The sequence below is a fragment of the Pygocentrus nattereri genome, chromosome 2, assembly GCF_015220715.1.
Source record: "Pygocentrus nattereri isolate fPygNat1 chromosome 2, fPygNat1.pri, whole genome shotgun sequence".
In the NCBI taxonomy this organism is placed as follows: Eukaryota; Metazoa; Chordata; class Actinopteri; order Characiformes; family Serrasalmidae; genus Pygocentrus; species Pygocentrus nattereri.
In genome coordinates this window covers 23,691,336-23,706,470 of record NC_051212.1, presented here as the reverse complement: position 1 = coordinate 23,706,470, position 15,135 = coordinate 23,691,336, and the positions used below count along the sequence as shown (strand labels likewise).

The 15,135-nt window shown below is 38.9% G+C and overlaps 1 protein-coding gene across 3 annotated transcripts in view; it reads left to right on the top strand.

Annotated features, from left to right (window-relative positions):
- zmp:0000000660 (arf-GAP with Rho-GAP domain, ANK repeat and PH domain-containing protein 2) overlaps window positions 1-12,690 on the top strand; it is a 118,109-nt gene extending 105,419 nt beyond the window's left edge. For all 3 annotated transcript variants that reach the window (XM_017699634.2, XM_017699633.2, XM_017699635.2), the window contains 7 exons: window positions 3,022-3,150; window positions 3,791-3,927; window positions 5,908-5,990; window positions 8,891-8,926; window positions 9,127-9,190; window positions 11,096-11,218; window positions 11,451-12,690. In XM_017699634.2, coding sequence (XP_017555123.1) covers window positions 3,022-3,150; window positions 3,791-3,927; window positions 5,908-5,990; window positions 8,891-8,926; window positions 9,127-9,190; window positions 11,096-11,218; window positions 11,451-11,801 — 923 coding nt within the window. In that variant the 3' untranslated portion in view covers window positions 11,802-12,690. The remainder of the gene's footprint in view (window positions 1-3,021; window positions 3,151-3,790; window positions 3,928-5,907; window positions 5,991-8,890; window positions 8,927-9,126; window positions 9,191-11,095; window positions 11,219-11,450) is intronic.
- Window positions 12,691-15,135: the final 2,445 nt, after the last annotated feature.

Here is a 15,135-nt window from a genome sequence, read left to right as displayed (position 1 = left end):
AAGTCCTGGTGGTAACACAGGTGTCTTAACAAAAGCTGATGTAGGATGTCACAGTACCTGTATATTCATCCAGGCTGCCTGTAGTGTCCTCTAACACACTCCAATCTGTTCCATGCAGTCCTGAAGTCTTTCTTTAGCCTCATTGGTCCACTTCTTCACAGAGCTGACTACAGGTTTGGAGCACTTGAGCTTCTGCCTATAGTTTGGAAGGAGGTGGATTGAGTGATCGGAGAGGCCCAGAGCAGCATGGGGAACAGAGCAATAAATACATTCAGCGAATCAGCATGCAGTATTTGTGTCAGGTGACACAACACTACCGCAAGCTGTTTTAGGCAGAATCTCAAATGGCCCCTTTACAAAGTGCACTACATAGATCTTAAAATATTGGGTGGTGCATCTGAACAGTGCACGGTGTGCCTTAACAAAAAAACTATTTGTGTCCGCACAAGTGGACATAATGTGCAGTGTTTGGATGTTAAAGCCAAAATTGTATAACTCACAAAGTGCAGTATATAGAGAGCAGTGAGTCACTTGAGATTCAGCCTTAGTATTTTCCAAGGTATGATTATTTTTAGACACTTTACATACTGTTTTATGTTAAAGAATGTTAAATATTGCACTTCTAAGAAACTTGTATCCATTAAATGGCTTTATTTTACTCTGAAACATAAAATAACTATTGGAGTTAAATAAAATAAAAAATTTAAATAAAAAAACTTTTAAAATATAGTTAAATTTGGTAAGTCAGCTGTATTTTGTTGTTATTTTTACTTAATCAAAATTAGTGAGACTTGCAACACACTTTGGTATATATTTAGCTGATGTAGTGATCGACAGTGTTCACTAGAAATTAGTCCATTGTGGGACATTGTAGTGATCTCAGAATATCTCTAGAATTGCATTTTCTGATTTAGACACTAAAGCTGTGTCTGAAACTGTGCCCTAAGCACTATATAGTGCAGCACTGCTTTGTAGTGGTGTCTGAAAACAATATGCAGCAGATCCAGTGCACTCAAACAATCCCCCACAATAAGTAGTGATCGACTGATGTACCCTAGAGGACGGGGGATATCCATAATGTACTGTGTTCTTTGTAATGAGCAAACCCGTATAACATTAGTGTCAGAAACCGTTTACTGCCATCACAAATTTGAAATGTAGGTTATAGAGATTAGAGCACCATCTCAGACGTGGCATGACAAGTTGCTGACATTTGTAATAGTGCCCTGAATGCAAAAAGGTCACAAAACTTCAGTCAAATCCATTTTTTTAGAATGTTCTCCCCATTTATACTGCTCTAAAATGTTTGCCTCCCATTTGTTTTGCTCTAAAGTGTTCTCCTCTATTCACGCCGCTCTAAAAGTGTTCTCTTCTGTTCACACTGTTGTAGGATGTTCTCTCCCCATTCTTGCTCTTCTAACCTGTTCGCTATAATTCACACTGTTCTAGAATGTACTCCACTCGTGCTGTTTTAGCATGTTGTCCTTCATTCACACTCTACTAGAATGTTCCCTCATCACTCTCATCAATTTATTTGGCTTGTCAGTTATTTTTCTAGAACGGTATAAAGCCAACTGCCAACACTGGAATGTTGGTGCTTGTTGGGGAATGCTGGGTCACTGTGCTCTGGGCTTTAATAGAAGCAGGTCAGTATGTTACTGAGCCCAGTGAGAATTCAGTTTCTTTATGAACATCATACCACTTAAAAGTCAATGGGGTTGGTTACAACCTTTTAAACTCTGAATAATCATTTGGCAGTGCCTTCATATCTCTAGCAGCTGTAGTGTTGCATTAAAAAATGGCCATGTTATATACATGAGTGCTCAGCCTGTTTATTAGAATCATTTCCTCCTGGTTATAAAAAACTATTAACTGAGTGTGATGGGATTGAAGCTGTGGGGGGAACAGAGGGGGAGTACACATGAGGCTTGCCAGTAGCGTGCACTATGTTACCCCTTTTGCAAATTAGCACTGGATAATAGATCTATTTTGCACTTGAGTGTGTTTTCTAATCAGGCTCAGATTGGCTGAGGATAATTGCAAATTTGCACTATGTAATTATGTGCACATGGAGGCCAGAAAAAAAAAGCAGCATTTAATTTGTAATAGATTTTTTTTTTTTTTTTTTTAAATGATGGAATTTGCTGATGACATTTTAGGGTTGGAGTTAACTGATGTAAGAATTGCCACAGTCGAGGAGATTAATTTTGTGGAAGATTGGAGTTAAATTGTTAAAGATGCCACCCACTGGTAATATCTTAGACCCAAATGCATTCATACACACTTGAACACACACAAGCACAAACCAAGCAAGCAGCACACACTTTTAAATGTTTGCTGACTGTCTACTTTGCTGAGTGCCAGGTAAGGAATAAAGAATTAGTTCAAATGTGTTTCTGAAATATGCAGTTGAAATTGAGCTCTCCATGCACCTCCCACTAATACCTTCATCTTTAGTGACTGTTGCTAAGTTGGAACTTCAACCTAATAAAGCAAACAGTAAGCATTTTTCTCAAATTATCTGCCAAATGGCATTTATTTTTTTGTGTGTGTGAAAGGTCACATTGTTATGACAGATTTTTTGTTGTCTTTTGTCATGTAATCTAGTTAACTTTAGCATGGTGGTGAATTTGTCAGTGCTGCCAAAGTTTATATTGCTCTAAACCAGGGTCTCCATATCAAATTATGTAGATACCAAATAAAGGCTATTCGATAGTCTTCCTCGAAGCAGGCAGATTGAAAGTTTTTCATCCAACGTTTTACCTAACGTGAACTAAAATATAGGATAAATATGTATTTGAGCTCATCTTGGGCTGTGTTTATTTGGTCTGTTTATTTATTATTAACAATGCTTCTGTCGCGACAAGTGGGTTGAGCCCCTCTGTAAAGTGCAGCACAGTTTCTCATTCAGTTTAATGGAATTTCTGTTAAGAATCTAAAACAGCTTTTCAGAGAGAATGGCTTTGTGGGAGGAGTCGGTTGCACTGTCTCTGTATCACTGGTGGCTTGTGTGTGTTTCAGAACGCCCGTTACACTACAAAGAGAAGGTTCTGGAGCAGGTTTTGGAGTGGAATAATCTGGAGGACCCCAGCTCAGCTTTTGTGCTGATCAGAACATTTCCTGTGTTCAAGATGTCCCATTGTAGTTCAGGTAGTGAATTTTGTACCTTTTCACTAGATAGTCTCTCCTCAGGATCTCTTCTATATATATTTCAAGACTGTAGGTTTTTACCATATATATTTACAGGTTTCCATAGTTTCACTCATCATTTCAACTTAACATTCTTTTCTTTAAGAACTTTTTTGTCTAGTTTCCTCTTTTACCAGCAAATTGAATCATTCGGTACAATAAAGCAAGACTAATGTAGCAGTTGCTTGCTGCTGCTCCTTCAGCCATTCCAAACATTAGTAATAGCAGTCAGGAGAGCACCTTAGATTTTAATAGTCTATTATTGAACCAGCATATCATATGCAACCTTTTACCCACACAGAGTAATAGCTTCCCTTTCACACCTCACTAAATGATATTAATATCTATTAGTCATCTCACAGAGTGATTACTGCAGTAACGGTCACTCCCAAAGCTATTCAGACAAGTGGGCTGTGCCCTTATTAGGTCTTTTTAATAGTCACGCTAATTTCAGGACTCTCACTTGAGATGTATCTTGGCTGATGTGTAAACTGCTCAATGCCACATCACCACTCTAATAATTAATCATTATGATTATGTCTGATGCTGTTTGTATGTGTGGGTCTTTAATACGTGTGTGTGTATGTGTATGATCTGTTAGAAGGCCCGATGGACGTCACTAAAGCAGAGCAGTTGAAGTTTAAAGATGGCTCCACCAAACTGCTTTCAGTTCACAAGTTTCAGGACAGATATCTAGTATTGCGGGACAAGAAGCTGCTACTCTACAAGGACTCAAAAGTATGGGTGAATCTTGTTTCTTTCTTTCCTTTTTTTTTGTCGGTCTTTCCCTATTTGATCATACTCATATCTTCTAATCTCTGTTTCTTTTCCTTGTTCTCAATCAACTTTATCTCAATCCCACTTTATTATTGCCTCTTATTGCCCCCAACCATAACACAGATTGTACCAGTAAGACACTTTATCGTTTTTCTTTCACACCCCCCCCCCTCTCCCTCTGTCTCTCTCTCTCTCTCTCTTCTTTTTCTTTCTTTCTTTCTTTCATTGTACATTTTCCTCTGTTCCATATTCCTTCCTTTCTTTCTTTGTACATCTCCTCTCTCTCTCTCTCTCTGTCTCTCTCTCTCTGTCTCTCTCTCTCTCTGTTCTTTCTTTCTTTACACACTTCTCTTCCCCCTCTCTATTTCTTCCTTCCTTCCTTTGTCCTTTCCTTCATCCCTTTCTTTCTTTTTCTCGACATTCTTTCCTTCTTTGCACACTTGTCCTCTCTCTCTTTACTTCTTTGTTTTCTATTTCTATTCTCTCTCTCTCTCTCTCTCTCTCTCTCTCTCTCTCTCTCTCTCTCTCTCTCTGTGTCTGTCTGTGTGTGTGTGTGTGTGTGTGTGTGTGTGTGTGTGTGTGTGTGTGTACTTCTGTCTCTCTCTTTAATTATCGCCTCTAACTCCAGTCCTACCCCATAACCAATCCAAGTGTTTTGCTGGAATGTCTGAGTGATTCAGCCTATGGCAGTATTACAGCAGTAGCTCTGTCTGTGTTCTGTTTGATCATGATCAGTAGCTCCAGCAGTAGCTCTGTTCACCTGCCGAGTTGCCACCGTGGCTCTCTCACCGATTTTCACGCTTCAGTTTGGCTATTCATGCCAATGGTGTTCGATTTCCTTTCAGATGAGCTAATGATTAAAAGACAGAGATAGGATGAAATTAGCTGCTCTGGGCCAATTGGATGGTCCACTTGTGATGCGTTGGGGAGGGGGAGATAATGCACCTGTTTCTGCATTTTGAGCAGTAAAGATGTGTAGCACTCTTTCTTTCCCCTGGAATTAAAATGGTGATTAAAGCAGTTCTGCTTGTGTAATTTGCGCTGTGTGTTGTTCTGCCTGCCTTTAAGAAATGCATACGAGCGTATTTCTGCCTTCGGGACACACAGGCAGCTCAAGCTGACATACAGCCGCACCGTGCAAAGACAGTTCTGTGTGTTAATAATTGATATTTGAAAGAAGGAAGCGTGTGTGCGGGGAGGAGGGTGAAGACGCTTTAAACGTAGGCTGTTCTTTTCTTAATTAGTGTAATATGTGACTGCTTCAGAATGTTCTCCTAATTATCGAGTGAAGAAGGTGGAAATCAGCTGTGAAGCAGAAATTTAATTGATATTCTGATGCCTTTGTTTTTCAAGTTTCTTTTTCTCGGGCAAGTGAGTGGGCAAAAGGTTTGTGTGAGAGGGAATCTCATTTTATCATCGCGCTCTTCTCTGGCTGCGCTGTGTTCATTATGTGTGAAATGCATCCCTTCAAGGCAACATTACAGTCTTGTTGGCATATGCTAGTTTAAACAAGGCCCTTGGGCTTGGAACTGCTGTACACAGGATACTGGCGTTATTTTCCTCTTTTCAAAGAAATGAATGTGGGGAAATAAAAGAATATCATGGATAGTTCAGCTAAGCCGCTTGCGTTCCGACTGCAAGTCTGACTCAATTCCAGCACTTACAGTGATAGTTTGGGGAAAATGTGGCACATTATGATGGAGCCATTTCCGCTGTCATCTCCTCAAGCAAAGATGATGTTATTACCCACCAGATATAATCAACCAAGGGGGATACAGCCATATTGAATTATGGAGAATTGTACAAAGGTACATTACTTATTTGCAGAGTTCATAAGGGTTTATGTGGAGCATGAGTGTGGATGTGTTATGAATCATATTTTTGCAACCTTTCTGGGTCAAATCAGTGTCTTGATATTGTCACATGTAACCCCTTCCCCAGAGCACAAAGCCAGAGAGAGAGGTTCCTGTGGAGTCTGTGAAATGCTATCTAGGCCTGAGAAAAAAGCTGAAACCAGCAAGCAGGTAAGGATTCTTCTTATTGTTATTTCTTATTTATTTTGTCTACAGAAAAATATATAGATAAACATATAATTTTACATTACTAGGGCTTTCTGAGAAAACTGTACATTTGCTCTTAGACAAAGTGTGTTTCCTACCAATCCAGACTCACCACTATACACTGTAATACCAAAATATAATCTGTATCTTCTGTTGAACACTAGAAAGGCCATAGTGGTCACATGCTTCTTTATACCTGAACAGAGAATAATATAAAAAATAAATATATTTGCACTGTTGGAATATATTACAAGAAATGTCTGGATGACAAATTTAAATGAAAACTTATGAAAGTCATTTACAAATGAATCTATAACCACTAGTAATAGAGACCTTGTAACTCTGAAATCTTAGCTTATCTATTTTGTCACCATGACAACTTCAGTTAGGACTGAATTAGGATAGTAGCTATTACATAACAGAAGTTCTTCATAATCCTAGCTACCCTACAGTGAAAGAACTGCTAAATGTCCAGTTAAATTTATAGTCACCAGAAATTTGAAATATGAAATGTTCATATGAACTACTTGAAATTCTCAAACTAACTGCTATTCATAAAACTAGCAAACATAGATAGATAGATAGATAGATACTTTATTGATCCCGAAGGAAATTTAGGATTTATATATGTAAATCCTTTGCTATAGGTAAGTATAGTAAAGTCTAAATAAAATTTATTCAGAACAATTATGCATTCCGTGGGCAGATGCAGGGCTAGAACCTGGCACATTCTACACTGCTGCCAGTGTGAGAACATCACTTTTTTCCTGCATGGGGAAATTTTTTTCAGATAGGGCCTAAACATCTTGGGCATCTCACTGTGTCCAGTCGCTGATGAAGTGTTTGCGTCTCATCGTTGTCCAGGTTTAGTGCTCTGTTTTGTTACTGTTTTATTCTCTTTTGGACTTTACTTTGTAAGTACAAAGTAAGTTTACTTTGTTACTTTGCCAGTTCTTTGCCAGTTAATTTGTGAAATAAATCAGATAAAGTGAGTAGGCTCCTGAATCACCGCTGCTAACATAATGTCTAACCGTTTTTTAGAGCTGAAATGCAATCTTATGTGTAGAAGCTGCAAATGGCTTTACAAGATAGAAACACTAAGAACATTTGATGCTTTTTATTAATTTTCTCATGAAAACCCCATACTGCACATATGCAATAAAGTAGTAAACAGTGGATATGAGGATTTGAATTTGATTAAAACGATCACATCTCAAAATTTTGAAACAGAATGGCCATTTTGGCCTTTCTAGTGTTAAAGATCTGTTTTAGATGCACTTGGAACGCAGAACTCAGGTCAAAGTAAAACAGGTTAGTCAGAACTGATTTCGCCACTCTGAGAGACATATTAATATATCTGAGAGTTATTGAGATCGATTCGCAATTATTTTTGTGTTATCCTCTGTCCTCGTTAATATCACTTGGTGCCTACTGCTGTCTCAGGCACTTGTGCCAAAGATGCATGGCCCTCTCAGCTTAGTTCAAGCCCCTATCTCAGAGAACGGCTTTAAAGGTTTCCTCAAAAACCACACTTATATCTCACAATAACAGAATTGATTAAACGTAATTGGGTTTTAACAAATACAAATGATCCATTTTGTCCTCATCCCTTGGGAACACAGCAGCAGTAGATTTGTTTTATTTTAATCATTTTCAGAGCAGATCAGAACAATTTACCAGTTATCATTTTAATCAATTTCTCTGAATGCAAGTGTAACAAAAACCCGATAACCATGTGTCTGGAATTATAATACACATTTCACATTCAAATGGGATGAGAACGAGATGGATGGGAGTGTACAGAGATGGAGAGATTAAAGGAAAAAATCGATCTGAGGCATTGAGCACAGTGTGAGGAGAAGGAGAAAGAGAGGTGAGAGAGGGAGCCACCGGGCTGAACGTGAAGTCACTGGGTGTTTTCAGACAGCAATGTTTTCTTTTTTCACTAGTGCAGGAATGAAGGTTGTATGATGTGATAAGACTGAAAAGCTTGTGAGAATGCAATACTAAAGGAGCATTGTCTGTAAAAGCCAGGCATCTCAGTGAAAGAAACAGATAAAGTGCTGGTGAATAGATGGAGACAGAAGAAAGCACAGGTTGGCCTTGAGCCATTTATAATGTTTTTTCTTGTTTTGCTTTTTAAAATTCTAGCTAAATCTGCCAGCGTAGCACAGGTTTTGAATGTTATAACAGTGGTAATATATGGAAAGAGTCTTTTATTTCTCCCCCAATGATTATAGACTGTGCTGTAGCTATATTTTATTTGCAGGTTGTTTCTGTACCTCTGTCTTCTTGGGTTTTATGTCAGGTTTATTGTCATGCGGCAAAAAAATCCACAGAAACCGGTTGGCCTAAAGATTAAGACAGTCAAAAATAGAACTTCTAGCTTGTCCACCATTCTGTATTAGGCCCATAGTTCAGAGCAACCAAACTCTCCTTGCCCTGTCCAGGGGTTTTGTGGATGCAGAGTGCTGTTATACACAACATTTCACAGCCTTTCGTGTACAGTTTGGATCCATTAGTATCATGCACTGAACTATTGCCAGAGAGCAAAGAGCAGGGAGGCCTTCCCTTAGCCCCAGCTTTTATTCCACCCACCAGCTCTTTAAACTGCATTTAGGTCTTATTTAGTCTGCTGTGGAGGAAGCTAAGCTGAATTTTATGGTTGCTTAGCACTTTAGCAATCCTCTGGGGGTCACGTTCTGTGACTGTTGGAAAGAGTTGAGAATAGACTTAAATCGATATGGGGTCCTTGGTGAAATGCTGTGAGGCTAAAGGTTTGTTTGCTTTTTTCCCAATCTCTCTCTCTCTTTCTCTTTCTTTCTTTCTCTCTCTCTCTCTCTCTCTCTCTCGCCTCTCAACAGTTGGTGCTTTACTGTTTACACTCAAAAACAGCAATGGTAAGACCAATTCACTTCAGCGTAATTGCACAGTCCCTCACAGAAGTGTGTGTATATATATATATATAATTGCTATTCTGTTTTTAGTATCCATCTTTATGTTTTCGAGGCCTAGCACGTAGGAGGCATTTGCCTTTTTAATAAGCTTCAAAATGCTACAGCAATGAAGTTCAGTTTTGACCTTGTATTCCCCTAATAAGGTATTTCTGCTGTGAAAGAAAAGATTCTCAGCTGGACTGGGTTATTTCCATTATCAGAAGCAAGGTGAGCTCACTTACATTGTCACTGTGAATGGGTAATTAAAGTGCAATAACCGTGTTTCTGCACCAATTACTAATAACACAAACAGATGTTTTGTTCTTACATTTCCTAATTACATATCTCCTTCTGAGAAAAGTATGTTTACCTCTATGCAGGCTAAAATATGCTCATATATCAGTTTCCTTTCCTTGCAAAAATGAAGAGGGGGGGGGGGGGGGGGATAGCTACGTGAATAAGGGGAAAGTTTTCGAGGTCATTCTCTACCAGCATAAATCACATTATCCGGAAAAGTCTTTTAGCAGAAATAAGGTCATGTAGACTGCCACAATCACACTGGTTCCATCACCCTGTTCTCAGCAGCTGAGTGCAGCTACAGACCAAAGGCCTGAGTCAGCTCACCATGCATTAATAATAGAAACGGAGGGCATGCATTGGCGGGGAGGCTAGCAATGATTTAGACATTGTCTAGGTCCCCCCTCCCACACCCTTCCCCCTCCTTCTCTGGGCAAAAGCTTCTGCCTTATCTGCCTCCCTCAGGTCTCTTACTTTATTGTGAGCTTTTGTCCTTCTTTTTGTGGTTTTGTTCCGATCTAGTGATATAGCTTTAAAAAATAAAGAGCCCTGAATAGTTTTATAGGAAATCTTTTAAGTGTAGGCCAGCCTTCTGTAAACTGAGAAAGCAAGAGAGAAAGAGAGAGAGGCAGGCAAAAACTCAAGAAAGACAATGTGGCTCAATGTGTTTGAAGCTCTTTAGGTACTTTTATAAGCATGTTGTAGCAAATCTTTCTTTCTGTAGGCAGTGAGTGCTGGAGACAACCCTGCAAGTAGACTAATTGATACCCTCAGACTGAGGCTCTTTCACATTCTTCTTCTATCTTTTTAACCACCACTTTGTGAGGCGTGGTTTCCATAGAAACTGCTGAGGAACAATGCAGAGGTAAAGGTACCGGTAGATGAGCCCTTTTCTGCTGCTAAAACGAGGATGTATATACCAGGAACGGGTTCAGAGGCCATGGAGTTGCAGGGAAAAGTACAAACTGTCTTAGCAAGTGAAAAGAGGACGTTCCGGTTGCTTAGGTACTGGTGCAAAATGTTCCAGTACATTTGTTCCTACATCATTAAGGTCTTAAAGTTGCTTTTTGTTGGAGCTAAGATTTGAATTCTAGTGTGTGTAAGGCTGTAGAAGAGTTTGTCAAACTGTGCTTCTTTTGACGCTCCCTGTCTCAAGTTTTCTGACATGGAACGGTTTACTTGAGCTTTTATACTTAAAGCAGAAGCCTGAAGCACTGAGCAGTTTTGTTTTTGTTCTGCTCTAACACACCTAGTTTGAGAGAGACTTTATATTTAACAAATAACAGTAACTAACTTTAAAATCTTTAGAAACCAAAGAGCCCACTAGTACTGGCATTTGACATGCTTGTCTATTGGAATACTTAATTTAAAATGTAGTTTGACTAACAGGCAAGGAAGATTAGAGGTACCAGTTAGTATTATTTTATGTATATACCCAGTTGCTAGTCACCCCCCTGTATTATCTTTTACTGTTTATCATCCATGTCGTATGTTACATGGTAACCTGTTTCATTTTTGTAAAATGTATGTCCTGTGCAAAAATCAGAAACCAACCTTTATTTATTTCATTTTCACTCAAAAAGGTCATTAAGTACAAGTAATTGTTTGCGCAGAACTGTATGAAAATAAAGTACACTATAATACTTAGATGTTATCTAATGATAAGTAACTCATTCTCGCTTGCAGATATTATTAGCAACATGCACAAAAGTGTTGTAACTGTTAAGAATCGCATGCCAAGAGAATTTCATTTTACATATGCATTTTTGTATATGCATTTGCATCTTGGTCTTTTATCATACTACAGTATATCTTTTGATGTATTTATTTGTGTAGCATGGAGGAGACCTCTGGCCTAAATTCAGAAACAGGAACAAGCATTCAGTTCAACAGAGCAGTAGAGAGCATGCTTTTACTCACCAGGGGTTAGAGAATGCAACACGAAGACAAAGCAAGGAGGTCAGTATCAAAGCAATCCATACTGAGTCTAAAAGTCATTTGACAATAGTATTATCTGCATCTGTCTATAGAGGCATAGCAGGCTTTATTTCCTTTGTTTTTGAGAAAAAACAGTAATCAAACTGTTCTCCCCTTCCTCCAAAGTTGGGTTTCCACTTGTAACTACAAAATGTGACCTTACAAGTCAAAGAAACCAAGATGACCATAGTCATCTATTAATTTTCCTTCACAGGATAACAGGATGATGTCCAGGAATGTTACTTTCAAGACCGAGAACTCTGATGAAGCTGATAAGTATAAAATTGCTGGGCTAGAGAGCCATTTAAAGTATAAAGACCTAAAAGGGGACTCCAGAGTCTGCTCTTCTGGAGGAAACTACCCCCTCCCAAGAGACAGAATGGCCTGTGATGGACCTCCCCAAATTCAGCATGTACCCTCACACCCAGACATGGGTAATCACACCAAACCTCCACAAAAAAAAGCTATGTTTGGCCATACTCCAGGACAGATGCCACAGAATCTTCTCAATGAACTGAACACTGTCCTCAACCAGGCAGGACGCATTCACAAGGAAGAAAGCTGAGAGGATTTTAAAAAAAAATCTTGCAAGTTGTACTTCCTCATGGCAAAGTGGAGGTCAAAAGTGCAAAATGACTCTCAGATCTCAGACAGACAAAATAAATCTGTAAATAATTAAATATTTATTTCATGCGTGCTCTGAGTGGCTAAAACCAAAGCATTTTGGTTTTGTGAAAAAACATTTCAGCTGGCCAGTCCAGTGGTATGTTGCTGTTGTAATGGCAGTGAGAGTGGCTATGTGTACTGTCCAAGGGGCTCTCAAACTGATTAATAGGTCAATCATTAAATTAAGTAGCCATATATGGATGGATGTGCCACTGATGTCACGTTAATAAATGGTCTTGTTTCTGAGGATCATGTATATAACTAAAAAATAAAATAAGTATTACATACAGACAAGGCTTTGCTAATTTTAGACAAGCAAATGTAGGGCAACTATTGACATAATGCTAGCTTTTCTCTGCTTAAATTGGGGTCTAGTTGAGGTCAGTTCAGACACTACTTTGATGATCTAAAACCATGGAAGTGACCTTTTCATAAAGGGAAAATGTTTTCCCTTTTCCCATTTCTTCTGGCATTAATGTTTCCTTAACCTATTTTTCCATCAAGAGAAGTATATTTTATCATAATATGTTACAATAAGCAGAATTCCAAGTCACCCAAAGCCACTGAATAATGAATGTTCATTTTAGATGGTACACACAAACGTTTGTTGCCCAGTTTACTTTAAACATTTATTACCGCCATTTTATGTAGATGATGCATCACTTAGCTGCTCACTGCATTTCATGTTCTTTTAAAATATTCTAATCATGTACTTACGGCTGTTGTCAAAACCTGTAATGCATTGTATGACTCTGTGAGATTGTATAAATAAATGAAGCTAAAAGTTAGTTGTAACATATTTCTTTTACCATTTTGGGTTATTCTGAGGGTTTCAGTGTTCTTTTTCCATAGGAAAGTTTTTACATGACTAATTAGGGTTACACCAGTACTAATACCAGATTGGTATCTGCAGTGATACTGGCACTTAAATGCAATGTCAGCATTGGAAATGGACAACACTGATACAGTGAAGCAATTTCTGACATGCATGTGTACTGTAACTTTATTCCATGTTCTTATTGACAGAGTGAACATTAGAGAAACATATTGAAGGAACTGCCAGTGTCTTAGGGTAACAGTAGTGTTTAGCCTTGTTTTTATCCTTTAGCATAGCAGTCCACTAGCCCTGCCAGAAGCGCATCTCCCATCAGTTTTAATAATGGTGTGGTCTTACGGTATGGTGCTCACATCGGACAGAGAAATCCACTTAAAAAAGCTAGTACTGATAGACTCTGGTACTGATGACTGTAATATGTACAAACTACAGCAGAAGCTGACACTTGTAGATGTACAAGTGAGTGAACAGGATGCATGTGTAAGTAAATGACTTGAGAAATTCAGATAAGAAGCAACATTTAACACTTTTTTCTGAGCCAGACAAGCTGAAGTGTGCTTACATTGAGGCACAACAGATTTATCTGTATATTGTTGAGTTCTGTTTTAATTCTTTTACACAATAAAAAATTGACGTTTACTTTAGTTATGTTTATTATTTTTTTTAAGTTTCTTATTATTAGTTATAGTAATGTAAATACTAATATATTGTATACATAAAGGTAACAAACAAAATAGATTTTTATAAGCATCTAATATATGAACAGGACTTACTGGGCTAGGTAGATTTGGTAGAGCTTCTATTGGTAGCTGTTTGCACCCTTAATTGTGATTGTTATGCTTATACTACACATTTTTTCCCCCCTCATCATATTAAACACTAGTGCTTTTTAGTGCACTGAGCAATGTCATGTTTACACTGAAGGATCTGCTGTGTTATGTTTTTGTGGGATGTTATGTTCAGTATTGTGTTATACACTATATTGCCAAAATGATTCTGTCACCCATCCGAATCATTGAATTCAGGTGTTCCAATCACTTCCACGGCCACAGCTGTATAAAACGAAGCATCTAGGCCTGCAGACTGGTTCTACAAACATTAGTGAAAGAATGGGTCACTCTCAGGAGCTCAGTGAATTCCAGCATGGCACCGTGATAGGATGCAACCTGTGCAACAAGTCCAGTTGAGAAATTTCAACCTTCAGTGGTATTATAAAGTGGAAGCATTTGGGAATGACAGCAACTCAGCCAGTGTTAGGCCATGTAAAATGACAGAGCAGGCTCAGCAGATGCTGAGGCGCGTAGTGCGCAGAGGTCGCCAACTTCCTGCAGAGTCAATCACTACAGACCTCCAAACTTCATGTGGCCTTCAGATTAGCTCAAGAACAGCGTAGACACCTACATGGAATGAGTTTCCATGGCCGAGCAGCTGCATCCAAGCCTTACATCACCAAGCGCAATGCAAAGCGTTGAATGCAGTGGTGTGAAGTGACATGGAAGAGTGAGTTTGGTGTGCAAGAACTTGACTGGCCTGCACAGAGTCCTGACCTCAACCTGATGGAACACCTTTGGGATGAATTAGAGTGGAGAGTGTGAGCCAGGTCTTCTTGTCCATCATCAGTGTCTGACCTCACAAATGCGCTTCTGGAAGAATGGTCAAAAATTCCCATAAACACACTCCTAACCTTGTGGAAAGCCTTCCCAGAAGAGTTGAAGCTGTTACAGCTCAAAGGGTGGGCCGACATCATATTAAACCCTATGGATTAAGAATGGGGTGTCACTCAAGTTCATATGCGTGTGAAGGCAGACGAGCGAATACTTTTGGCAGTACAGTGTATATGTGATGTGTGTGATAGATGTTTGTTTTATGTGAGTTGTACCTGAGAGGACAATGGGAGGACATGTGAACAGTTATTCCTGACTGTCTATGTATAGGTTAAGAACAGCTGTTGCTTCTGTACCTAATTTAGCAATGGTCCAGGCAACAATGCACCTGGGTCCATATAAACACGGCCATTTTCTATGTCAAGCAGGTCAGCATGGCACCTGTAAACCATGCAACATGCGACAGGTGCAAAGCTGGTCTCCTGGTCTGGTTACTAATTAAGGAAGAGAGATCTAAAAATTCTCCAACATGAATGTTAACTTTATAACCTACTATACTGAATGAGAGCTTTCAACAATGTTTGCTTTTATTCTTCATTGTCTGCATTCATGAGAATATCTAGCAGAGTAGGAAGTATTATTTTTAGATGTAGTTTACAGGACCTGATCAGCCAGAAAGGTTTGTGTGCCATTTCCCTCGTTAGCTTCTTTTGTTAGAATTAATTAGCATGGTTATAAATGACAACCTGGAGACTCTTACACCTCAAACACAGCCAGATGTCACAATTTCAAAG